This window comes from Peromyscus californicus, unplaced genomic scaffold (genome assembly GCF_007827085.1).
Source record: "Peromyscus californicus insignis strain IS unplaced genomic scaffold, ASM782708v3 Scaffold_4__1_contigs__length_199733344, whole genome shotgun sequence".
Taxonomy (NCBI): domain Eukaryota; kingdom Metazoa; phylum Chordata; class Mammalia; order Rodentia; family Cricetidae; genus Peromyscus; species Peromyscus californicus.
Genome location: NW_026294562.1, coordinates 93961769 through 93987747, shown reverse-complemented (window position 1 = coordinate 93987747; position 25979 = coordinate 93961769). Strand labels below are relative to the sequence as shown.

At 45.4% G+C, this 25979-nt stretch overlaps 1 protein-coding gene across 3 annotated transcripts in view; it reads right to left on the bottom strand.

The window, feature by feature from the left end:
• Nucleotides 1–25979, bottom strand: part of Scube2 (signal peptide, CUB domain and EGF like domain containing 2) — a 66346-nt gene that overhangs the window by 15775 nt on the left and 24592 nt on the right. Inside the window, exons 9-16 of one of the 3 annotated variants that reach the window (XM_052763290.1) lie at nt 25185–25307; nt 21035–21151; nt 19696–19818; nt 19136–19252; nt 18807–18893; nt 16898–17002; nt 12323–12478; nt 11753–11959 (exon numbers count right to left, since the gene is read on the bottom strand). In XM_052763290.1, the coding sequence (XP_052619250.1) occupies nt 11753–11959; nt 12323–12478; nt 16898–17002; nt 18807–18893; nt 19136–19252; nt 19696–19818; nt 21035–21151; nt 25185–25307 (1035 nt within the window). The remainder of the gene's footprint in view (nt 1–11752; nt 11960–12322; nt 12479–16897; nt 17003–18806; nt 18894–19135; nt 19253–19695; nt 19819–21034; nt 21152–25184; nt 25308–25979) is intronic. The other 2 variants (XM_052763291.1, XM_052763292.1) reach the window with 2 other exon arrangements.

Sequence of the window (25979 nt, the reverse complement as noted above, 5' to 3'; positions counted from 1 at the left end):
TTCCCCTGAAAGAATTAGGGGTCTACAGCCTCACACATGCTAGTCAAACACTCTACCACTGAGCTCCATACAGGTCCAGCCCTGAGGAAGGTGTTCTGAATCCTGCCTGGCAGGATCCTGCAAGGCTTCCTAGAGGAAGTCACACGAGTCAGGCCTTGAAGGATGAAGAGGATCTCCCAGTAGAAATGGGCCCTCCTGGAGGTTCTTGCATGGCATATTGGAAGGAAAGGAAGGAGAAGTGGGGATAGATCAAAGGAGTTCCTGAATTCCAGACCTTGGGATTTTATTCTTGGGTGGGTGAGGTAGGCACTGGAAGGGGGAATCCCATCAGAAGCTATGTTTTCTAAAGCTCCTCCTTCAGTCACTGTGTGGGTAAGATCTTGAGGGTCTCATAAAACAGCATACTTCAGATGCACAATAAAATGCATTCCAAAGCATAAACCCTTGTAAATGTTCCAGAAAGAATAAGCAATAAGAAAATTCACGACTGTGCTTCTGATTGCTAGTTAATTCGAGATTCTGATGGTGCTAGTTAAATCAGGATTTATGCCCTGTTCTACTGCATGAAAGTGAAGTAAATATACCCAATTTGGCTTCCTATTTCAACAGTCAAACATCATCCTTATAGCTTCCTAAATAGTCTTTCTATGTAGCTGACATTAAGTACCTACTGTGTACACGACACCATACCAGACACCTGTAATATGCCTAATGTATTCCTTAGCATAACCCTGGAGAGCAGATGACATCACTAGCTTTGATTAACAGAAACAGAGCCTAGGAATAACTTGGTCCAAGGTCTCACAGCTACCGTGTGGAATACATCTTTGGTAAGGTTTAGAGCCTTGGCTCTAAGAGACGGTATTTCTCTGGTGTAACAGTTGGCACCCTGAACCCTGACTTAGAAGAAGAAAAGGTTACTTTGCACAAGAGGAGACCGAAGAAGCTCAGACTTTGTTAAGCAGCTGAGGGTCTGACTAGAACAAAAACGTTCTTTTTAAAACTTAAACTTTCCAGGAAATAGAAGAACCACAGGACAAAGTTGACTACTACACACCTCAACTGTCTGAGGGGGTGTTTATCTCCATCCTATCCTAGAAGTGCAGTTTGTGTATGGAATCTTAGGGTTAAAGAAATCTATCATCAGTAATCAAAACGTTCAGTGCTCGATATCCCAACTCTCGGGAGGCAGAGACAGACCGATCTCTGTGAGTTCAAGGCCAACCTGGTCTGCACAGCAAGTTCAAGGCCTACGTAGTAAAACCTAGTCTCAAAAACAACAAAAATCATTTATTACCCACTTTTCATTATTCTCTCAAAAATATTGTTTAAAATGAGGTTTTATTTTTATCAGAATGAGGCTATGCAATATTCCAGGTATCATTTCTACAGTACTCAACCAATAGAATCTACACTTATATTTAAATCTTAACATCTTTTGGTATTGTTTGCGTTTTTGTCTTAAAATATTTGTGGGCTGCTTTTATATGAGTTTGTGATTTTTTTCAAAAAGATTTATTTTTATTTTATGTATATGGATGTTTTGCTTTTATGTATATTTGTGCACCATGTGTGTGCCTCGTGCTTATAGAAGCCAAAAGGAGGTGTCAGGTCCCCTGAAACTGGAGTTATAAATGGTTGTTACTACCATGTGGGTGCTATGAATCAAACCTGGGTCCTCTGGAAGAGCAGCTAGTGCTCTTAACCACTGAGCCCTCTCTCCAGCCCCCAGGGAGTTTGTGATCTTGTTATAACTGAAATCTTAAATGCGAGCCTCCCATGCTTCCTTGGCACTCAACATTATAATGAACAGGATGCATATATCTGTGACAGAGTCCCTATTTCAGACTTACCCTCTACACACAGCCTCATTGCATGATGGTTTCTACAACCACACTGCTTCTCACCCATGTCTCATGAAAAGCTAGGCCGAGTTACAGACAAGACATTCAGGTGTCATGCTGTATCTCACCTGTCCATTCCAGTGTCTATGGTGGGCCAGTAAATAAGAACATAACTTTTTTATGGATTTCTCCAGCCAAGCTGTCATGGAGGCTAGCAGATAGCAATCAATGTTAGCCTGACCAGAGTGCCTCTGGCCTGAGCCATTTCCATTGGAAGAAGAGCTGTTGGCAGACACCCAGGTTACAACTGTGACCCCAGCAGCACAGTCAATCCTCACATAGAGACAGATCAACATGATTGTCACCATTGGCTCCTCTGGAGGAAAACACAGTGCCCATGTTCAGGCCTAGACCTGTGTCTCATGGAACAGGGTACCAGGATGGACACAGGACTGTCCACCTTGGAGCTATTTACCCAACCCCCAATTCCTGTCAAGGTTCCACTTGAAGAGGCCTCACATCATCCCATATCAGTTGGGATTTCTTAACTGATCAAAGGTTTGCCCTGTAGTCAAGAAGGTCTTGTTTCTTTCTCCCCACAGTGAGAGGCCTGCTTCACATAAACAGCCTCATCTAGTCAGTCAGTTTCCATACAGAAAGACCTAGGGAAAGAATTCGTGCCACATACATTTGCTTCTTCCACGGGGTAAACAGAGTGAAACCCTGACTGTCAGGATGGCTGCCTGGGAACAGCGCTGTGCCTGTGTGCTGGGTGGGACCTCAATCACAGGTTCTCTTCCCCTTGAGTGGCCTGCTTGTGTTGCTGCCCTCAGACAAAGGAGGCCATTGCCCCCAGAACACTTCACCATCACAGTGGAGCTTTTGTGTACTGTCAGTGACCATTAAAACCCTAGTCTCAAATCCCACACAGCTGTTTCTCCTCCTCTTAAAAAAGAAAAAAAAATTACCAGAAAGCCTTTCTGATGCAAAAGGGTGGAAACCAGCAGGGACCAGGATTAATGGTGACAAAGAGGCCTAAAGGCTTGCCCTCTTTTCAGCTCCCTGGCCTTTGAGTATTTCAGGCTATGGGCAAACACTATGGTCTCTCGGCAGCTAAGAGGGCGAACCTAATAAAAGAGGCCACTCTCCAGCGTCTCACCGTTGTCTGAAGGATTGAGTCTTGACTTCTGAAGGAGAGCCACAAGCAGCCCATGCGGATTCCCAAGGTATCCTGGGGCGGCTGCTTTGTCCCAGCTCAGAGGCAAGTCCCAAGAGTCCCAAGGCAGTGCAGTGACCTCAGGATCCTGTTTGGAGCCTCCTTTAAAAGAGTACCCCAGGGTAACAGGACACAGCAACTCCTTGGACTAAAGAATTGCTTCTTCATTGTCTTTGTAGGATTTTGAGGTACAGTCAGTTGCTGCCTGAAAACATAGGGTTGAGGCCCAGAAATGAGCCCAGCTGGGTGCCTTCCTTGCTGGGGACCCAAGTGTGTGTCATGTTCTCTTCATGCCTAGTTAAGTGAAGTCAAAATTTTGCTTCCTTCAAAGTGTCTTTTTGGCCCTCAATCTAAATCCCCCCACCCACCAGAAAGCTAGGCTTGGCCTCTTTGTATACTGTCACCTGTCCTTAGGGTTTCTTTCTTTCTTCTTAACTCTTTTGACATTTTACTTATTTTGTGTGTGTTTGGGGGAGCGGGGGGTACAGGCCAGAAGACTACTAGTGGGAGTTAGTTCTCACCTGTGGGTTCCAGGGAGTGAACTCCAGTCAACGGGCACCTTCACCCACTGAGTCAGTCATCTTGCCAGCCCTGACCTTTGGTGGCGCTCGTGAAGAATCATTCGTGTCTTCATTTAACAAGGATTACCAAACAAGAACTGTGTGTCTAGTGTTATTCTAGGAGCTGGAGATACAGCAGGGAGGCTGACAGATATGGCCTTACCCTAATACAGCCCTTGTTCTCATGGAGAATATTAACAATAGGCAAAAGAATGCACAGTAGCATGCCCAACAGTGGCGTGGTGATACAAAGTAAGCAGTGTTCTGGGACCCAGTGTCTGTGTGTGTCTGTTTCAGTAAGGTGACTAGGAAAGACCTCTGGAAGGGAAACAGTCTTGCTCTGAGACTGTCCAGTACAGAAGACCTGTGTCACGGGAATAGGAGGAAAGGGGCAAGGTGAGTGGAGGTGTATTTTAAGAGGCTGGAACAGGAGAATTTATAGGTTTGAGGCCAGCCTGTACTACACAGTGGGACCCTATCTCAAATAAATAAAGAGCCTATAATCCTATAATCCTATACCTATAATCCTAACACTAGGGAGGTTGAGTCAGGGAGATCACTGGGAGTTCAAGGCCAGCCTGGGCTACATAGTGCAACACTGAAAAACAAACAGACAGACAGACAGACAAAAACAACCAAACAATACAAAACAAGCAAAGCAGGTTGTCTGATAAGGAAAGGAGGCTGACAGTGTGTAGAGGTCCTGAACCGCCAGGCGGTGTGACAGAATTTCTGTCTCTAAGCCATCTTTTGGCTGCTGTATGAGAACAGATTGAGGACAGGAAGGGGAAGGAGAACACTCAGAGCCTGTGAGGACAGACAGGGGAAAGGAGGTGGTTTGGAAGCCAGCCAGCTGTGCCAATGGGGCGGGTCACTAACTGGGTGCAGGAGCCTGCCTGCAGGCAGGGCTGACAGGATTTACCAGTGGAGGGGTGAGGGGTACAGCAGGGGAGATGCCAGGCAGACTCCAGCTTTGGGGTTGAGCCACTGTATGAAGAGAAGGGCCATTTCCTGAGGGGAGGAAAGGCAGGTCTGTTTGGGAAGGAGGAGAAAACAGTAAGTGTTGATCCTCAGGGGTACTAGCTAAGCTCTCCGTGCTCTCTGAGGCACATACTGCACTTTGAGGGCTTACTGGATGACTCAGAGGGGTAAGGAAAACATTCTCAGATCTCTATATACTCATTTCTCCCTATTAAATAAGAAACAAGCCTCCACCGGTTAGGTATATGGTATAAGACTGGTCCCTCAGTCAATCCACCTGTCCAAAAGCCTTGAGACAGTTGTGGGGTTGATCTTCCATGTCTCTAAGAAAGGAGAATTGTGGGCATTCCACAACTCTGGGTATGTAGAGGAACTGATAGACTCACTTCTTGCCATACATTTTGAGGAATTATGGTTTAACTGTGCCTAGTCAAATAGACTTAACTGATTATAATATATAGTTTCAAACAGAGTGATTGGCCACCGTAAAGTCACAGAAAGCAGCTGTGGATGACTCCTTCGAGGCCATCTGCACTGAAGGCTTATGAATGGCACTCAGATACACAGGAGCATGCTGGGGTAGACACATCTTCTACCAATATCACTAGCTCTTGATCGAGCCATATCACAAGACAAAGAGTCATGAATCGATCAGATCCGACAGGTGTTCGCACAAAGCATTAGCAACAAATGAAAAGTCTGCTTTAGAAATGGATTCATACCAGTACAGTCAACAGTGAACCTTGCCAAGTTGGAAAGAGTATACCTGAAGAGGAAAGCCAGCTCAAATTATGTTTATTTAATCTTTGTCTTATTCTGTCTTTTATCATTTATTGTTTATATTAGTTAGTATACCAGAAAACTGTCATAAATTCAAATATATATTAAAGAGACAGAGAAAGATACACGCTTAAACCATAGAAAGAGAGGAAGGGGGGAGTATGAGAGAGAGAGAAAGACAGACAGACAGGCAGACAGACCTATAGCTAGATAGGGCAGTTAGGGGGTTGCCACTATATAGCAGTATTTATTTATGTATCTATTTATCTATTTATTTATTGAGAGCATGATTGCACATTCATGTATGTGTACACACCTGTGCCCGTACATGTGGAGGTCCGAGATGGACGTCAGGTATCTTCCTCTGGCATTCTCACCTTGTTTTTTGAGGCAGGGTCTCTCACTGAACCTGAAGCTCACTGCTTTGGCCACCCTGGCTGTCCAGTGAGCTCCTGCGCTCTGCATGGCTCTGCTTTCCAACACTAGGGCTACGTCATATGTAGCCATGCCCAGCTTCTACGTGGGTGCTAGGGATTTGAACTCAAGTCCTCTTGCTTTCAAAGCAAGTGCTCTTACCCACTGAGCCATCTGCCCAGTCTCTACAGTGGTATTTAAAGCAGAGGTCAGCTAAGAGAGCTTGACAGAATTTGGAATCACCTAGAGACAGACACACCTTTGAATATGTCATTGAGATTGTTTCCTGAGATGTTAAACCAAGAGGGAAGGCCCATCTTAGCTGTGGGTGGCACCATCCTCTGCACTGGGGTCCCAGAATAAGTAGAAGAAAGTGAGCTGAGTATCAGTGTTGATCCCTTTCTGCTCCCAACTGTAGACAAGATACAACAGCTGCCTTATGTCCCTGCCACCACGATGGACTGCGTCCTCAGACTGAGCCAAAAGCAACTCTTCCTTTTGACAATTGTTTTCTGTCAAGTATTTTGTCACAACAGCAAGAATAATAAATAATACAATACCTCTGCCTGGAAATTACACTGGTCCAGGGGGCCAGGCTTTCTCTCTGGCTTTACTCTTTCAATAAGTGGCCTCTCCTCTCCCTGCTGTTAATACTCTAAACCACAGCTGTCCCTCACTCATCTACTGTCTACTCCATCACTCAGCAAGCCTTCTACTCATCTCTAAAAGGACATAATATGGACTTGTAGGGATTGTAGGCAAAGCACTTAGCATAATACTGAACACATTGTAAGTAATTGATAAATGCCAATAATTTACTAAATTATGTTCTTGCTATTGTTGAGACAAAGTCTCTCTATATAGATCTATCTGGCCTCAAACTTCTTAATCTTCCTGCCTCAACCTCCTGAATTCTGGGGTTACAAGCATGTACCACCATGTCTGTTTTATCAAACACATTTCTTTTTTAAAATATTATTTATTTGCCGGGTGGTGGTGACGCATGCCTTTAATCCCAGCACTCGGGAGGTAGAGGCAGGTGGATCTTTGTGAGTTCGAGGCCAGCCTGGTCTACAGAGCGAGATCCAGGAAAAGGCGCAAAGCTACACAGAGAAACCCTGTCTCAAAAAACCAAAATATATAAATTTTGTGTGTCTGTGAACCATGTACACACCCTGGGACTGGAGTTGTAGACAGTCATGAGCCACTATGTGGTGCTGGAGTCAAATCCAGGTCCTCTGAAAGATCAGGCAGTGCTCTTAACTGCTGAGCCACCTCTCCAGCCCCCCAAGATCCACCCCGGGGCCTCACACATGCACAGCAAAAGACTCCACCATGAGCTATAGCCTCAACCCAGGAATCTGTAGTTTGTAAAATAGAACTGCTTTCCTACTTATTTGTATTTATTTCTGTATGTTCATCTGTGCACATGTTCATTGTGTACATGTATGTTGGGTGTATGTATATATCTTTGTCAATTGCTCTACACCTTAGTTTTGGGGAAGGGATATCCCACTGAGACCTGGAGCTCACTCATTAAGCTAGACTGGCAGGCCAGTGTGCTCCAGTCACTCTCCTGATTCTGCTTTCCCAGCTCAGGGATTACAGGCACAGACCATGATTTTCACATGGGTGCAGGGGATACAAACACATGTTCTCATTGTTGCACAGCACGTACTTTACTGACTCAATCATGTCTCCAGCCCCAGAACTGCTTTTCTTTTCTGACATCTTGCTAAAATTGATCACAGATGGTATAAAGGTTACTTAAAGAACAGGCTGTCCCCAAATGCCAAATTCACCAATTCATCACTATGTACAAATGACAATGAGGAAGTTTTTCTATTTGATCAGAAGTGAATCTTTTCTTTGGGGTAACCTGTGACTTTAAATTTTATTTTTAAACAAGTTTAAATTATTTTATGTAAGTGTGTGCACATGCACATGCCCCAGCACGTGTGGAAGACAGAGGACAACTTGTGGGAGCTGGTTCTATCCTTCCACCATGTGGGACTTGGGGATTGAACTCAGATCACGTTTAGCGGCAAATACCTTTACCCATTGTAGTGGGGTGAACAGGAATGGCCCCCATAGACTCATGTGTTTGAATGCTTGGCCATAAGAAGTGACACTATTAGAGGATGTGGGCTTTGTTGGAGCAGGTGTGGCCTTGTTGGAGGAAGTGTGTCACTGGGGAGGCAGGCTTTGAGGTCTCATATATGCTCAAGCTACACCCAGCTTAAGACCTACTTCACTTCCTGTTGCCTGCGGATCAAGATGTAGAACTCCAACTCCCTCTCCAACACCATGTCTGCCTGCATGCTGCCATGAAAATAATGGACTAAACCTCTGAAACTGTAAGCCAGCCCCAATTAAATGTTTTCCTTTATAAGAGGTATCTCTTCACAGTAATAGAAACCCTAAGACACCCATGGAACCATCTTGACAGCCCTAAGTTTTATTTTAATTTTTTTATTTATTGTTTTGCTTCAAGATATGGTCTCACTATGTACCCCTGGCTATTCTGGAACTAGCTATGTAGACCAGGCTGGCCTCAACTCACAGAGAACAGCTTGTCTCTGCCTCCTGAGTACTAAGATTAAAGCTGTGCACCACCATGCCTGACTAATTTTTTAAATGATATTGGGAAGACAATTTAATGTAACTAGACAAAACCTATAAAGTTCTTAGTAGAAGAAATACAATTAATTTAAGACCGTGTATTTGTGCATTCTTACTGATCAAAACAGTTATTGATTTTATTACTATTTTCACTTATTGGGTTTGCAAAGATTAAAAGGACCAATGATAAATAGATCATGTAAGTGAGGATGTGGGCATTAAACACCCTGATGCAGTTCTGGAGGCAGTGCACGTTGAGGGGGATTTGGGAGGGGTAAGTTGACAGTATCTACCAATGTTTACAAATGCATGTCCTTGATTTTGCAGTTACACTTCCAGAAATCTAGCTTTCGAGAATATTGGTGTTTGCACAAAGAAGGCTATCCACAGTAGTTCTGTTTGTAAAAGGAAAATTAGGAATCATGCCAACATCTACTCATGGACCAGGGCTGACAGATACTGCTATCTTAGATACAGGCTGGAAGTGGAGAGTGTGGAAGGCCCTGGGTTGAGCCCTAGAACAATGGGTAGGAAAGCCTGCTGACTTCTGTCCTGGAGTGAACTGGGCCTCTGCTACTGCCCTGAGGTCATTCCCCCAGCCCTCCAGCCCCCCAGCCCTCACCATCCTGTGCTTCCTTCTGATACAGAGGGGTTTTTGTTTGACTTCTTATTCTTTTGCCTGAAACGCTTTTCTTCCAAGCATCCCCAAGTTTTCTTTCTCTTCCTTTTGTGTGTCTGCACCGTCAGGCTTTGCAGTGGGGCCTTCCCTGACCTTTTACATCAGATATGCAGAATCATAAGCCAAAATAAACCCTTTTCTTTGTAAAGATACCTGATCTCTAGTGTTTCATTACAGTAACAAGAACAACAATAAACAGAAGCTGAAAATATTTTCTAAAAAGAACCAGGGACATTCCTAGGCTTGTCTCCATTGTATGTGCCAACTAGAGTTCAAACATACCAATAACCCTGGGCAACTTTTAGGAGTTCTCTCCTTCTGCCAAGTGGATCCCTGATCAAAGTCAGGTCACTGGTCTTGGCTACAAGTGCCTTTACCTGCTGAGCCTCCCACATCCTTTCTAGTTAGTATGCCTGACCCTTCTTTGTACCCATATCTTCCCTCCCTGACCACGCCTGTGCTGTGCTCTTCCCACAGGACTGTCTTCAACACGGTTGCCAGACTTGGTCCCATGTTGAGTACGGGATTCATTTTTAGTGTTAGAGAAAGCTTTTGGGAAAACACACTGCCTCTTTAAGAAACAAACCCATGTCAGGCAGTGGTGATGCACACCTTTAATCCCAGAACTCAGGAGGCAGAGGCAGGTAGATCTCTGTGAGTTCAAGGCCAGCCTGGTCTACAGAGAGAGTTCCAGGACAGCCAGGGCTACACAGAGAAATCCTGTCTCAAAAAAACAAACAACAACAAAAACAAACAAACAAACCCAACCAAATTTAGCTGATAGACATGTCAGGGACACATTCGCATACCATAACAATTTAACTCTATCGGTGTCCACCATAGGCTTGTGGCCAGGAGGCCTGTGTTAGGAAGGCCGTTCCTCTTCTTGGACCTTGCACACCCAGCACTGCTCACATGATCCCTGAGGGTCCGCAGACCTTGACACTAGTCTTCCTGAGTTCCTGACTCTTCACAAAGTCTCCTTGATGAACCCACAGTCCTTACCTCAACAGGCCTGGGAAGGGAGGGGCTGCAATTCAGCTCCGAGAGACCAGAAAGAGGACCTGCCTGGCTGCTTGCCTGAGAGTTCATTCCACTCACCCTAGAAAGCAGGGCCACCACAGCCAGCTCTTGTCACTAATTTGGTATGGAGACTGAAACTCTGAGGAGTCCAAGTGAGAAGCCAGCCAGCTGGGTTTATTGCCCTCTTTTCTTTTTAAGAAAATCAGCTGGAGTAAGAGTCCAGACCATCTGGGAACTGGCCCCTTGTGAGCAGTTATGTTCAGTGTTCTCTAAGCTTTGGCAAAGCAGCAGTTTGGAGCTGTGACTCTCGGTGAAAGTTCTCCAGAACACAGCTGACTTCAGCCATGCCCACACAGAAACACCAACATCCTACCCCTATACCTAAGCTCCATTGCTTGGGCCTAAGAGTCTCCTGACCCTTCAGAACAGACACCTGCTTCTTCTTCTTGGGGGAATCTGGTCACTGAACTTCACCTTACACAAGAGTGAAAACAAGCTTTGCAATTAGACTGCAAATTCAATCTTTAGGAAAAAACTATTACCATTATTATTTGGGGCAGGCACAGGGTATATGTGGGGTATATATGTGCATGTGTGCTTATACATGCATGTGCATATATGTGGAGGTCCGAAGACAACCTAGAGCTTTTCAATTAGGCAAGGCTGGCTGGCCAGCAAGCTCCAGTGATTTCTGTCTCTGCCTCTCCAGCACTGGGATTACAAATATGTACCACCAAGCCTGGCTTTTAACATGAGTGCCAGGGATCAAATTCCAGTCCTTGTGTTCACATGGTAAGTGCTTTACTGGTATTTCTGAGGTATCTCCCACCAATGAGATTTTCAGCAAGAGAACTTAGACCTCAGCATTCATTTTGAGACCTGTAGGAGATGCTGGTCCCTGCCCGCATCTTTATCGATAGATCAAGGGAGCTGGGGCAAGGTTGCGTTCCTAGCAGATAAGAACCAAATCAGTCACACTTATCACTTCCTTCTGTGAGGCTTCTCAGACAGTCTCTCTTGTAACTGCACAGAAGAGCTCTCACATCTGACCACCCTGGAGTCTCTTGCTGGATTTAGAACTGATTTTTGCTCTGAAACACACACACACACACACACACACACACACACACACACACACACACACACAGACTTAAACCAACAACATGTCACGGACCTGACCCTGCTGGAAGTCCTAGCCCGAAGCCCAGGTGTCTCCGAGGCACCTACACGGCCTCTGGCTTTGCCTTCGCACAGAACCATGGGCAGAAATGAGTTCATTCATTACCACCAGGGGCCAAGCCAAAGAGTAGTAACTACAGAGACTGTGACAACAGAGTTTGTGAAGGCTCACACTAGCCAGGCAGCATGGTGGCCAAGCCTACATTTGCTTTTCTGTCCTTGAGTTCCATAAGCACTGCCAGATATGAGGAAAAGACAGGTAAGTTACCCCTCAGCTCCTGGGGAGCTCCAGGGCTGGTAAATACACAGCAGCTATCAGATGAGAAAAAGCCTCCCTGGTGTTCTCTGGAGTGAGCCCGGGGAAGGAAGGATGGCCCAGGTCTCACTGGCTCCCTTGTTTACATGTCTAACCCTCCAGGCAGATCTGTCGGTCATCACACCTTAGGATACTCACCACACTGGTTTTCTTCCTGGCCCTGACCCACTCCACAGGGCTCCTCCTGCTGTTCGGATGCTCTGAGGGGCTTCTTAGCTATATTGAGGTCCATGCCCGAGAGCTGCAAGTGAAACCGCTCCCTGTGGGCAGCCTTCTTGAGCGTGCGGATGGCTTTCCGGAGCCGCTTCTCTGTCCGCTTTACTATGCAGCTCAGATTGCAGGAAGCTGTGGGAACAGGGGTGACAGCAGCATGGGGACAGGTCCTCAGGCTGCAGTAAGGATGTTCAGGCTAGACCCACCAGCACTCCAAGTCCCCTGGAGCTGGGAACCTAGCAGGCTGGGCAGCATTTAATTCAAACATAAATTCAGACCCAAATGGTAGCTTTGGGTTTTATGAAGTGGAGGGGGGAAAAGACTCTCCATCGGGTTCTAAACCAATTTAGTGTAATTTGTGAGGGTGACATCAAACAGGAGATACTTGAGTGCTTACACTAGTTTCTGCCCCCCAAGAATGATGGGAAATGACAGGCAAAGAGAGAAGGAATGGGTCCTGAGAAGTCTGGCGCTGCAGCTAGCTTTCAGACCAACCTGTCACCTCCTTTTTGTAAGTTTCCAGTCCAAACTCAACCGTGATAAATATTTCCTTAGGGGCGTTCAGTCGGCCAGGGGTTCCTGGGACTTGCTTGCCAGAGCTGCATGTAAGGTTTGCGTACTGGAAGCTCTCTTTTACCGAGCTGTGCCTCTCTGTATGAAGAAACAAAACGATCGGAAGCCAAGTCCTGGCAGAGCACTGAGCTGAGCATTCGCTAGGGCTCAGTAAACATTTCATTACAACCCTCCAGGGACCGTGTGATTCACTGCACATGCAGAGCCATTGCCAGCCCCTAGCCTGGAGCCCCGGGACATTTTCATTACTATGTAACTTTACCATCTAATTCTTGAACACTCTTTTCACGGGAACAGGCTGGGTGTCTCCCACTGGCCAGCCACATAAATGCAGAGACCAAGAACCAGGGGCCTTGGGGGTGTTTTGTATTTTTGATGATGGTTAGCTAGGTGGTGGGCATTCTCAAAGCTAGACTGGGATGGCCTGATGCTGAAGCTTCCAACAGGGACCGTAAGGAAACCAACCCCTGCTTCCTGTCCATCTGACCTTTGTGCAGCTCCATCCCAAAGGGAGAGACAGAACGGACATCAACGGTGATGTCTCGTTTTAAACAACCGCAAACAGTAAACGGCACAAAGATTCAACAGAACCAAACAGTGCTGTGAAACCATGTCGGGTGACAGTGGAGGAAATGCTTGCTCTAGGACAGGCTGTGCAGCCGGGCAGTGCTGGCCCATGCCAGCAATCCCAGCACTTGGAAGGCAGAGGCAGGTGGATCTCTAGAGTCAGAGGCCAGCCTGGTCTACAGAGTGAGTTCTAGGACAGCCAGGGCTACCCAGAGAAACCCTGCCTTAACAAACAAAACAAACCAAAATAAACAAACAAACAAACAAACAAAAAGGAGACAGGCTTTGTATATCCCTACTCTTGATATTCGTGGTGTCCCCTCTGCCCAGGGCTTCTGATGAATCTGTTGACTCAATAGACAAAACTGAACCAAACCAAACTACAGAGCAGAACCACATAGCCACAAAATCTATTTGCATCTCTTTTAAAACTGACTGTATTGAACTAAAGGTTATCTGTGCTATATATAGTCTTTAATTACAAAGTAATAGAGACCATCAGGGCCAGAGGAAGAGACAAATTCATTTTCCACCTATATTTTCCCCCAAACATATTTTTTATAGTTTTAAAAAGTGTTTTTATTTTTATTTATGTGTGTCTATATGCCACATATGTGCAGGTGCCTAAGGAGGCCAGAAGAGGGCATCAGATGCCTTGGAGCTCGAGTTACAGGCAGTTGTGAGTTGCCCAACACGGGTGCTGGGAACGGAACCTGGGTCTTCTAGAAGAGCTGCCAGTGAGCACTCTGAATCTGAGCCATCTCTTCAGCCCTGTTCTACATTTTTAAAGAGCTAACCCCCAAGCTTAAATAGATGTTCAATTTGAACTTGTTTTCCTTTCAATTTGTGTGTGTGTGTGTGTGTGTGTATGTGTTTCCAAGACAGAGTTTCTCTGTGTAGCCCTAGCTGTCCTGGAACTTGCTTTGTAGACCAGGCTGGCCTCCAACTCAGAGATTTGCCTGCCTCTGTCTCCCGAGTGCTGGGATAAAGGTGTGCACCACCACTGCCCGGCTTCCCGTATCTATATTAAAACTACTTTTACATTATTTATTTATGTTGTGGTTACATTTATGTGTAGTTGCACACATGTCACAGCTCACATGTGCCATGGGGGAGGGGTGCATGTGGAATTCAGAGGACAACTTGCAGGAGTCAGTTCTCTCCTTCTACCGTATGTGTGGGTCCTGGAGATCAAACTCAGGCTGTGAGGTTTGGCAGCAGACTCCTTCACTGCTGAGCTATCTCACTGGTCCTAACACTATTTTTATCTATTTATTTTGTTTTTATACAAATTGTACTCTGTGTTTCAGGCTGACCTAGAATTCACTATGTACTGAGAGCTAACTTTGAACTCACAACAGTCTCCTGCCCCAGCCTCCCAAGTGCTGGGATTACAGGTGTGAGTCACCATGTTTAGCTTAACACTTTGTATTTTGAAGTGAGTTTAGATTTACAGAAAAATTGATGAAAAGTAGACTTCTTGCACACCCTCCTCTCGGTTCCTCCTATTAACACCTTACTTCACACTGGTCCAATCTATTAAGTAAACTCTAGACCAAATCTAGTTTTTTAGCTAGTACTTTCCTGAGCTGGAGAGATGGCTCCTACCACAGTATGGTTAAGAGCTCATACTGTTCCTGCAGAGACCCAGAGTTTGATTCTCAGCACCCACATTGGGTGGCTTACAACTTCTACAACTCCAGCTCCAGAGAGCGCTGCCCTGTCTGGGTTTGGCAGGCACCATATTCACACACATGGACACATAATTAAAAATTAAAATAAATCTTTAAAAACAAGTAATACCACGCCGCCCAGGGGGTGGTGGTGCACGCCTTTTAATCCCAGCACTCGGGAGGCAGAGGCAGGCAGATCTCTGTGAGTTCGAGGCCAGCCTGGGCTACAAAGTGAGTTCTAGGAAAGGCGCAAAGCTACACAGAGAAACCCTGTCTCGAAAAACATAATAATAATAATAATAATAATAATAATAATAATAATAATAAAAACAAGTAATACCGGGGCTGGAGAGATGGCTTAGTGACTAAGAGCGCTGGCTATTCTTTTAGAGGACCCGGGTTTGATTCTCAACACCCACAGGGTGGCTCAGAACTGCTTGTAATTGCAGTTCCAAGAGATCAGACACCCTCTTCTGGCCTCCTTGGGCACCAGGCACACATGTGGCACAAAGACATACATGAAGCCAAAACACCTATACACATAAAATAAAATTTAAAAAAATAAAAAAAAATACTTTAAAAGTACAAAAAAATCGACTCAGCCCTAAACAGGACCACCCCTGTTAAGGCCCAAGGAACAGCTCAGAAAAGGGATAGAGTGAATGTAAGAGCCAGAAGACAGGGGAAGGGCTGTAGAGTACTGTCTTCTGGACACGCCACAGCCATCATGATCTCACAGCAGCTGCAGTACTCGCAATGAGCCTGCCAACAGCCAATCATGGATCTCCAAGGGACTCCTGGGGCCCTATCCCTCCCTGCCGAATTGTGTCCTGACAGATCCTGAGAGGGCAACAACCATTCTCTGTGTACCTACTCATGTGCCCAATGGCTTCCAATGGTTAGCTCCAAACCTTCCGGGCATACAAATGGCCCTGGTTAAACTCAGTCGGTCACAAAGCAAGACAAAAAGGCATGAATGTGAGAAATCAACTCACAGGGAAGGGGAATAAGGATAGGGGTGGGAGGGAGGTAATAGATGGCGGAGGGGTATCAGTCATCAGGATGCACTATGTACATGCATGAAATTTCAAAAGAACAAATTTAATAAAAGTTAGAAAAGTGTAACTATGAAAGGAGAATATGAAAAATACAGAAGAAAAAAATCAAAATCACTCACCATTCTCCTACTCAGACATAATGACTAATGATACAGTCAACTTTCTAGAGCTTTTTTTTTCTTCAACTTCATTTATGTACAATTTCAATTAGTTAGACATATAGAATTCTACTGTCCACCTTTCTATCTCCTTTTTTGTTTGTTTGTTTTCATTTTGGGAGACAGGATCTCTCTGTGTAGCCTTGGCTGTTCTGAAACTTGCTCTATAGACCAGGCTAGCCTCAAACTCAGCGATCTTCCTGCCTCTGCCTCCTAACCCTGAGTGCTAGGACTAAAGGTGTGCGCCACCACCCCTGACTATGATCTCAGCCACATAACAAGACACCTTCCTATGTCATTAACATTCTTTGAATACACATAGTTAATAGGTGTACATGTTCCGTCAATGGAGGCACCAAAATGCATCTTGACTGTTCACCGTAGGCAGTCAGAACAGCCAGCATGAGCTTTAGGTTTATCTGTTTCAGGGTAGGATGGGGGGGTGGGAGGGGACCTTCCTAATCTGTCTTGATTTATCTTAAACTCCAGAAGCATTCTCTGAGGTTCTGATGGAAAGGAAAGCTGGGGAAGAAATCAGCACGTCAGTTTGCTTGTTTGAATAAACCCCGCCCTCCCCGGATGACACGTGTTCTACTTCCGCCCCGGGGGGCCACAGTTTCCAAACACCAGAGCAGCAAGAACACTGGATATTCTCTCTTTGTTCACCGATGTTATCATTTCCAAATCAGCCCCCTTTTTCCAGAACTCATGCTTCAACCAAACTCTAAGATTAGAAACTTGAACCCAATGCAGTCACAAGTGGCTGATTCATCTCAAGTCCACAACTCCTATGAACTCCCAGGTTTCCCGAGAGCATCAACGGTGACCTCACAAAGGACCTCCTGGGGCATAACCCCAGAACTGCACAGGGGTCAGGGCAGGCTCTCCTCCTCCTGGAGAAGCAAGTCCCTGCAGATTCTGAATGGCTCAGTGCCATCTGCCATGTGCTTGCATCATCGGGACGGCCTTTTCCAGCTCAGCTGGTCCCAGGTCCCTTACCCAACATGCAGGCAAGCTCCCTGCACCAGCCTGGTTCCATACCTGATAGTGCTGCTCGCAGGCCCTCAGGAGACAGCTTGACCTTTTGCAAACTACACTTGCTTTCATTTAGCTTAAAGGTTACACTTGTCCTGACGGTGACGACATCTTCAGAAAGAAATAAGTACAAGAAATTACCTTCATAGGCAAAGGAAGAGAACACCCAGTGGGTGGTGGCAAGCTCCCGCTGGCCAGGTCTCACCACATGCTATAGCCGATGAACCCCTCTAACCCTTGAGATGAACCCAACAAAGGTTTGGATCACAAAGTGTGTCCGTTAGTATGCACGGGTTCTCCTGAAGCCTCCTCAGAGTTAAACTTATCTCAAGGGAAAGATGGATCCAATGTTCAAATGTAACAGAGGAAGGGCCCCCAACAGTCTCCACAGTCAGATGAAAGATGAAGTCATTTTTGTGTCTTCCTGAGAAGGAGGGCACGTATCCTCCTGCTCAAATCTAGATAAGATTATTGAGGGGAGTCTCTTCTATGTGTGGCTTCCTGGAGAGGACAGGGCTTAGGGGGCTGCCATTAGATGTGGCTACTACTTCTGGAGTCTGCGATGGAGTGAGTGCAGATTTCTGTTCTCCCAAAACTGATCTTAACTATATGTTGGGCTGGAGCCCATGCCTCTAACTGAAAACCCTCTGATCTGTAAAAACTTCGTCATGATCCTTAATCTTCCCCACCCCAGATTCCTCAGGTGTTAAATGCACACAGTTAAGCACCTATTTTACCAGGATATTGTTAAGGATTAAATGAGATAATGGCAAAAATAAATGTTTAGCTGGTTGCCTGGTACATAGTAAGGACGGTTAGCTATTTGCTTGCCATTGCTTAGAGCATCCCAGATGACCAAGGAATTATCACCGGGGGATTTGGTGAACAAGACCATGTTGTCTCCTCTGGCTTGGTCCTAACATCCATCAGAATTGGCAGCAAAGAGCACCACTTAAGACTCCAAACTCAAACTGCTTGAGTTCAAATCCTAGCTCCTCTAGTTATCTGAGTCACTTTGACTAAGTTCTTCCACCCCTCTTCCACCCTTCTGTGCCTTGGTTTCTTTGGTTAATAAGGATAATGTAAAATCGATGCAGCCAAGTGTGGTAAACTCACTCCTATAATCCCAACACTTGGGCAGCTGAGGCAGGACTGTCATGAATTCAAGGTCATCCTGAACTACATAATATGTTCCAGGGTAGCCTGGGTTACAAAGTGAGACCTGCCTCCAATATTTAATGCAGAGAGTTTCAGGTGGATTAAATAGCCTGGTCTATGGACTATAGCATATAGTAGCTGGAGTGTTTTAACTTCTAAACTACCATCTTGCTTGAGATTTCAAACTTTGGACATCTTCATAATCTAGACAATATAGTCAAGATATAATGTGGTTCTCAATTTGGACAGTTTTGTAACAAAATAGCAAATGTGTCCTTATCTGGGAAGATGAGGCCTCCAGAAAATATTGGACTTTTATTCTTAGTACTGTGACAAACTGAAATAGGTTCAGGTCTCTTTCTTGAGACAGAATCCCACTTCCCCTATTCTGTCCATGCCATGTCCACCAACGTCATATGTCCCAGGCATGGTCCCTACTGGACCTTTAAAGTGCTCTGGGATAGAAAGAATTTGGGATCCATGAAACTGTTTTCTTCAGAGCTCTGTGGACCTTTTGCCAATATGGTAACCCACCCAGGTGGAGCAGGACCTCCAAGTACACAGGGAACACTCAGTAAGTATGGCTTCCACAGGTAAGTCTGAGATCAGACCCCACGGCTGTGGGCAAGAACACCCAGTATCATGCTCACAGCATACAGTAAGGAAAGAGCAGACAAAGCCACCCCTATGAGCAGCACCCCATGGAAGAAGCCACTGAATGCAATGAGTCCCTGCAAGAACACAGTTTGGTAATTACCCCCAAAATCAGAGTCATTTGGTTTTTGCTGTCTGCTTCTGAGAGAAGAGGACGAGCCACAGGTGACAGAGTAGGCCTCTTGCAGTCCTGACAGATAGAATGTGGAACTGTCAAAACGTATAAGCAAGATGACAGGCTCTCCTGGGAGCAGCTAACGTCACCCCACCCCACTCCACACAGGCCACTAGAAAGTACCCAGGACATGGGCTCTCAAAGCAAGGGCCTCTGGTGGTCAAGAAGTATCTGGTCCAGAGCCAGGAAGCCCTTTGAGCACACCTAAACCTAGAGGCCCTGCCATGAGACCCTCCCCAGGGATTTACAACACTCACCTGAAGAGAGGTGAATGCCAGAGTGACATCTGAGGAAGCACCTGTCTCCTCCACCACTCTTACCACAGTGCAGGGACACACGGGGTGTCATGCTAGTGGGCAGGAAGCCCTTCACTTCTAGACAGGACAAAACACAGATACTTGAGGTAAAAGATGCATGTACCTAAGTATGTAAGTGTGATGAAGAGTCGGTGCACCGAAGGCCCCAAGAAAAGAAGGCAGAGCTGACCTCCCTCCCCTGCCTCACCCGGCTGACTCAAGCCTCGCCTCGCACCGAGGTCAAGGAGGCCTTGGTCTGCTCTTCATGCAGAGAAGCAACCACGAAACAGAAGGAAGCTCCAATCTATGTGAAGCACAGAGCTAAATGTCAAGGAGCCTGCAAAGTATCTCCTGTTTTTTGGACTTGTTAAAGACTGGCTGCTGCCGCTTCGGGGAGGAAGAGCCAATGGGAAAGGTGTACTTTGGGCCCAGTGGGGAATGGGAGCATACAGAGTCTCAAACCTCTGGCTCAGGGTGAGCCTGTAGCCACATGTGAACTATGGAAGGGTAGAGCCTCTTACCCACACAGTCTTTTTTATTCCAGTGGAGCTTGAACCCTGGATGACACTGGCACTCATAGCCACCCACTGTGTTGACACAAACGTGCTGGCAGCCTCCATTGTTGACACTGCACTCATTGGTGTCTGTGGAACAACAACAACAACAACAAAACAAACGGTCCCCTGTCACAACAGTACATCAAGGGCTGACTACCTCTCCCTTGAGGAAGAAGCCGTAGGTGGGTCACATGGTTGACAGACCATCGTTCTCAGGGACATGCACTTGGCACCTGCTGACTGCACTCTGCACTCCTCACACCATGAGCCTTGGTTGGGAGGGTTTAGCCATTGACAGGAACACTCAGAAGGGAACACACCACTGTCGGATGTCCAGACTCGGACTCTGCCTAGGCTTTGAACTTGAAACTCCACCATCTTCTGGGCTACATACCAAGGGTGACAGACAGAATTAAGACTCCCTACTTGACTCTTTCCACAGTTGAGAGAAGAAAAATTGTGTGCACCTACCTGTCTCCAATAACTTAGGACTGAACCCAAGCTAGAAGGTAACTCCTAACTAGGCTGACATGTGTTCAAGGGGTATCTCACTGGGTCTCATGATGGATGGGGTAAGGTGGGGGTATGCTTTCAGAAGTGCCAAGAAAGTGTGGGAAGAGAGAAGGGAGACATTCTCACCTCCACCAAAGCACCATTATCTGTTCTTTTCAAACACAGGGCACAAGGATAGGCAGGAAGTGTTCCAGCCCGTGGTCCCCAGTCCCACCTAGAATCACCATGGTGACCTTAGACAAGTTGTTCTGGAGTCTGGATCTATTCTCAATGACTTCTGACTGCCAGGAAAGTAGTATACCACAGTCTACTTGACCATAAGAGTATGAGACATGAGCATAGATTGTTAACTGGGCACAAGATGAAGAAAGAAAGTCAATGTCGCCTTCTGGATCCAAGCCTTAACTGTAGGGCTTGAACCAGGGCTTTGCAACCGGTGCTCAGGCAGAGCAGAACTAGGGGTTTGCTAGGTGCCCTGCCAAGCCTCTCTGAAGACAGCAACATTATCTTCTGCTGGGAAGAATGGGATATTGTCTCGGCTCCTGCAAAACTCTCAATCTTTACATATGAGCACAAGTCAGTTCACTGGTGAGTTGATGGCTGACGAGCTCAGGGCCCCGTTCCATACCTGATGTTTACACGTGGTCAATATTAGCATATTCCTTTTAACAGGTTCTTTTCTTATTGCCACTGCCCAAGAATGTACCCTTTGTCCCAGTCGAGGAAGATAAACCTCAATTGTGGCCCTGCTCCCAGGCTCAGGCTCCCCACAGAGGGCCAGCCCACTCACCTCCACAGTGGGTGAAGCCATAGAGTGTGTACCCTCTGTTGCAGGCACAAACAAATGTGCCAGGGTAGTTGATGCAGCTGTGGTCACAGGTCCTTTCCAACGAGCATTCATCCACATCTGTAATTATCAAAGAGGGGGAGGTGATGCCCACTCTGCCGTGTGAATAGAGGTGTTTGTAGCAATCACAACGTGATGACTAACTTCAAAACAACACAGGTAAGGAAAACTGATCAACCCATCACTTTGCTCATTTGTATCATAGAATGTGTTGAGGAGTCCATCTTAACTATAGTCATTCCTAGGTTCCTTGGTTGTAAATTTTTTTTGAAGATTTATTTATTTTTATGTGCATTAGCATTTTGCCTGCATCTATGTCTGTGTGAGGGTGTCAGGCTCCCTGGAACTGGAGTTACAGACAGTTTTGAGCTGCCATGTAGGTGCTGGGAACCGAACCAGGTCATCTCTCCAGCCCCTTGGTTGTAAATTCCATTGTAAACTATACTTGCTTTGAAGTTCGTGTGATCCCTCTCATTCATACTTATTTGTAGGGCTGAGAAATTTAAGTTATATAAATTGTGGGCTTTTTAGTTTTTGTCAACTTGACACACTTGAGAAGAGGGACTCCAATTGAAAAAAATGTCTCTATAACACTGGCTGGTAGACAAGTCTGTGGAGCATTTTCTTGATTAATAACTAAGTAGGAGGATCCAACCCAGTGTGGGTAGTGTCATCCCTGGGCAGGTGATCCAGAGTGGTATAAGAAAGCTGGCTGAGGGGCTGGGGAGATGGCTCAGTGGTTAAGAGCACTTGCTACTCTTCCAGGTAACCCTGGTTCACTCACATGGCAGCTCACAACTGTCTGTAACTCCAGTTCCAGGGGATCTGGCATCCTCACACATACATACAGACAAAATACCAGTGCTCATAAAATAAAAATAAATAAATAAAGTTTTTTAAAAAAGAAAGCTAGCTAGCTAAGCAAGCCATGGAGAGCAAGCTAGTAAGTAGTGTCTCTCCATGGCCTCTGCTTCAGTTCCTGCCTCCAGGTTCCTGCCTTGCTTGAGTTCCTGCCCTGACTTCCCTCAATGATGGGCCATGATAAGACATGTAAGCCAAATAAACCCATTCCTCCCCATGTTGCTTTTGATCACAGTGTTTCGTCACAGCAATAGAAAGCAAACTAACATATATGAAGGCAAATAAGATACCTAAAAATAGATTCATAACCTAGTCTATAAATAATAAGTGCTAGTATTCATTATTATTTTTCTATTTTTGTTTGTAAATGGTGAAACAAAGTGAGAAAATGCTTTAATTGGAGACAGTTCTGGTTTCTACCTCTTTCTCATCTTTGCAGAATTACTCTTCTGCCCCCAACAGGCCAGCTGATCTGTGTCTTAATGCCCTCTGCATCAACACTCATACCCTCAGGGATTTTCTATGAAAGATGCTGAAATCAGGTTGGTTAAGGCATAGATTGGATCTACTTGGAAAATCTCTTGGTTTTGTTACTGTTCTATGGTAGAGGATTAACATGTTATTCTTCCCAGTGCCCTCTATGTCCCTGGCTCAGTGGGGATATATCCCTAGCAGCAAGCAGGGCCATGCAAACAGCCTCTGGAAGCTGCATCTATAGACCTGATCATGTTTTTTCCATCTCACTCCCAGAACTCTTGGGATGGTTTTAACTGGTGCCTCCAAATAGATAAACCTGGGTCATACTTAGTGGATGACAACCACATCATTGGACTGGACCACTTTTTCTATACCCAACATGCCATGAAAAGCTATAGTAATAAAAGGCAAATGTGTTAGTCAGATGTGGTAGTGTGTGCCTGTACTTGGGAGGCCAAGGCAGTAGGATCACCATGAGTTCAAGGTCAGCATAGGCTTAGGCAGTTTCCAGGCCAATCAGGATCCGATTCAACTCAAAATAATAACAGTAGATGGGGCAGGGGTTCATGGATCAAGAAAAATGAAAATGTAAAACACAGAAGGGAAAATTCTTGCAAAGCCCTTCTTCCCTGGGTTTTCCAGCAATCCCGACAGTTTCTTCAGCAAGTTCACTCTATGCAAATATTTGTCCTACCAAGAGCAATGGATGGAAAATGAGAAAAAGTCAGTTTCTTCCCTGGGACTTGATGCCCATTCCATGAGATCTGTTCCCAACTTCAGCCAGTTGCTGACAAAGTGCCCTCGTTCAGTAGCTGACTTTGGCTGCTCGCTGTGGATGTCTGCTTTGCCAAAAATAATGAGATCACTTTCCTAATTCCTTTTTAATGTGTTTACACAGCTTAAACATATTTCTTGCCCTATACATTAAGAAACATTGTATGGAACAGCAAATTTGCTTTCCAAGTCAAACCAAAGAAAAACCACAAAATAATTATCTAGAATTAACTCACTGAATTTAAAGGAGACTGTATTTGAACTGCCAGTTCAAATTTTGTATTGAGAACAAAGGGAAGAAAAGCCTAGTTTACTCTGTAAAGTGTCTTTTTTTTCCAATTGTTACATCTTTGGTCTTCTGTGTATGTATGTGTTCATATGTGTGTGTGCACATGCACATAAAGGCCAGAGGTCAACATCAGGGGCTTCCTCAATTGCTTCCCACCTTATTTTTTGAGGCAAGGTTTCTCACTGAACCTGAAACTTGCTGATTCTGCCAAACTGGCTGGCCGTTGAGCTGTAGGTGTTTTCCTGTCTCTGCCTCCCAGGACTGGAATTAGAGGCACACACCGCCACACTCAGCTGTGCAGGTGGGAGGTGGAGACCAAACCCAGGTCCTCATACTTACATGGCAAGCACTTGGCCCGCTGAGCCATCTCCCAGCTCCCAGTGCTACATTTTATATTCTGATTTTTATACAGTGCTGGGCTTTGTTTTGTTCTTTGGTTTGAGGCTTTTGTGGTTTTGTTTGTTTTGCCTGGGTCTCTAGCCAGGCTAGTCTCAAACTTGACATGTAGCCAAGGATAGCTTTGAAACTCTGGTCCTCCTGCTTCTACCTCCCTAATATGACAAGTGATTAGGGGTGTGACACCCCATGTAGGGTTTATGCAGTGCTGGAAGTCCAACGCAGGTCTTTGTGCATGCTAGGCAAGCATCTACCAACTGAGTTATACCTCCACCCCTTAATGAGCCCCAGATGCCGAGAAGCCTAATGAAATAAGTAAGGCAGTCCTAATTCCCAGAAATGGAACAAGACAGTATATCTTTCCCGAGACTTTCTTCTTATATACTGATAAGGCATGAAAACTGTTCATTTAAAATAGGAATGATGCTTGTCCTAAATCAGTTGTTAACATTGACCACTGCTGCTCCCTTTATGTGGGAAGGATATAGTCAAAAGGGAGTCTCTAGGGGCTAAAGAGATGGATCAGCATTAAGAGCATATACCACTCTTACAGAAGACTGGGTGGAGTTTAGCTCCCAGCACCCACACCAGGTGGCTTATAACTACCTGTAACTCCAGCTCTAGGGGATCTGATGCCTCTGGCCTCTGTGGGTACCGTACATGTACCCACCCACACACAGACACACACATACACACATTTAAAAATAAAAAAAAGTCTTTAAGTAAAAGAAAGAAAATAAAAGGGGTCGGGTCTATAATCTTCCTATGAGCCAAGCAGTATTACTTCCACTCACCCCCCTTTCCGCTCACCTCAAAGTACCAAAGAGTAGTATCCACTGTAAGGGCTAGAAGAGACCAGCTGCTTCTGGATGAATTGACCTCAACGTTTTGCTAGGAAGAAGTATTACCCCAGTCTACAGATTTTTGCCACCAACTTTTGTCCAATATTCAATTGCAGTAAAATAAATTTTGCTAATCTCAAGCCCCAGCTGTGACTCTGTTTGTATCATGTGTTCTGTTGCCTTCCCAGCAGCGCACTCTGCTGTAGTCAGATGTGATGGACTTTCTAAGGTATTCTCGGATGCTGAAAGCTTCGCTTCCAAAATGTATGTGAGCTACACCCATGTTTTCACTCAACGAAAGATGAAGTAGGTGACATCCAGGTTGGAGACTGGAATCCATGACTCCATCAAGAGCAGAGTGAGCCGGTCTCTACTAAAACCAGGGCTCCCTCACACCTTCTCTGTCCCACCCAGGGGCTTCCCTACACACCTCAGCTACCGTTTCAGCACATACCTTGGCAAGACTTCTCATCTGTTAATAATTTAAATCCTTTTTTGCAGCTGCAGTCAAAACTGCCCACGGTGTTTTTGCAGAAATGATTACAACCTCCATTCCGGGTCTGGCACTCATCGATATCTGTAACAGGCAAGCACTAGGGAACCAGAGAGCAATAGCTGCCTGCCTTCCCCTGGTCCCCAAACTGCTGCTGTGTGTGTCGCTTATCCTCAGAAAGAAACAGACCCACAAGAGCATGTAAGCATGTTCACTGATGGTTTCAATCTTACAAGCATTTTCCTTTCTGGCTGAAAGACAAGTCCCTCTTCCAGTTACAATTTTGACTTTCCATGCCATTGAAAGCATTAAGGAAAGAAACCCTGGAAAGGAGTGGTGACATCATGTTTTATTTTATTCTCATCCTCTAATGTTCTCCAAAGATGAGACAACCCCCATTAGTACACTTTCTATTCTAGCCTAATGACTAAATCTGTACGGGACAAGAGCTTTTGTTTTGGCAAATTACACAATGACCAAATGGTCTCAACGTTTTTAATGATTCCTGATACTTCATCTTATCTTTCCCCAGTTTCATCTCATAACCAGTTTATCTATCTTTTTATCACGCTAAAGAACTAACAAACCCTTTGTACTCTTGCCCATGAAAGACCAGCAAGTCATTAGGGTCTGTCTTCATTACTAAAAGTTAATGGTACAGTTATTCGTTAAGTGCCCTGGATAATAATCTCGGCCGTTATTTACACAGTAATCTTGAGGCTATTATTTATGATAGGTTGATCTTATCTGCTGCCA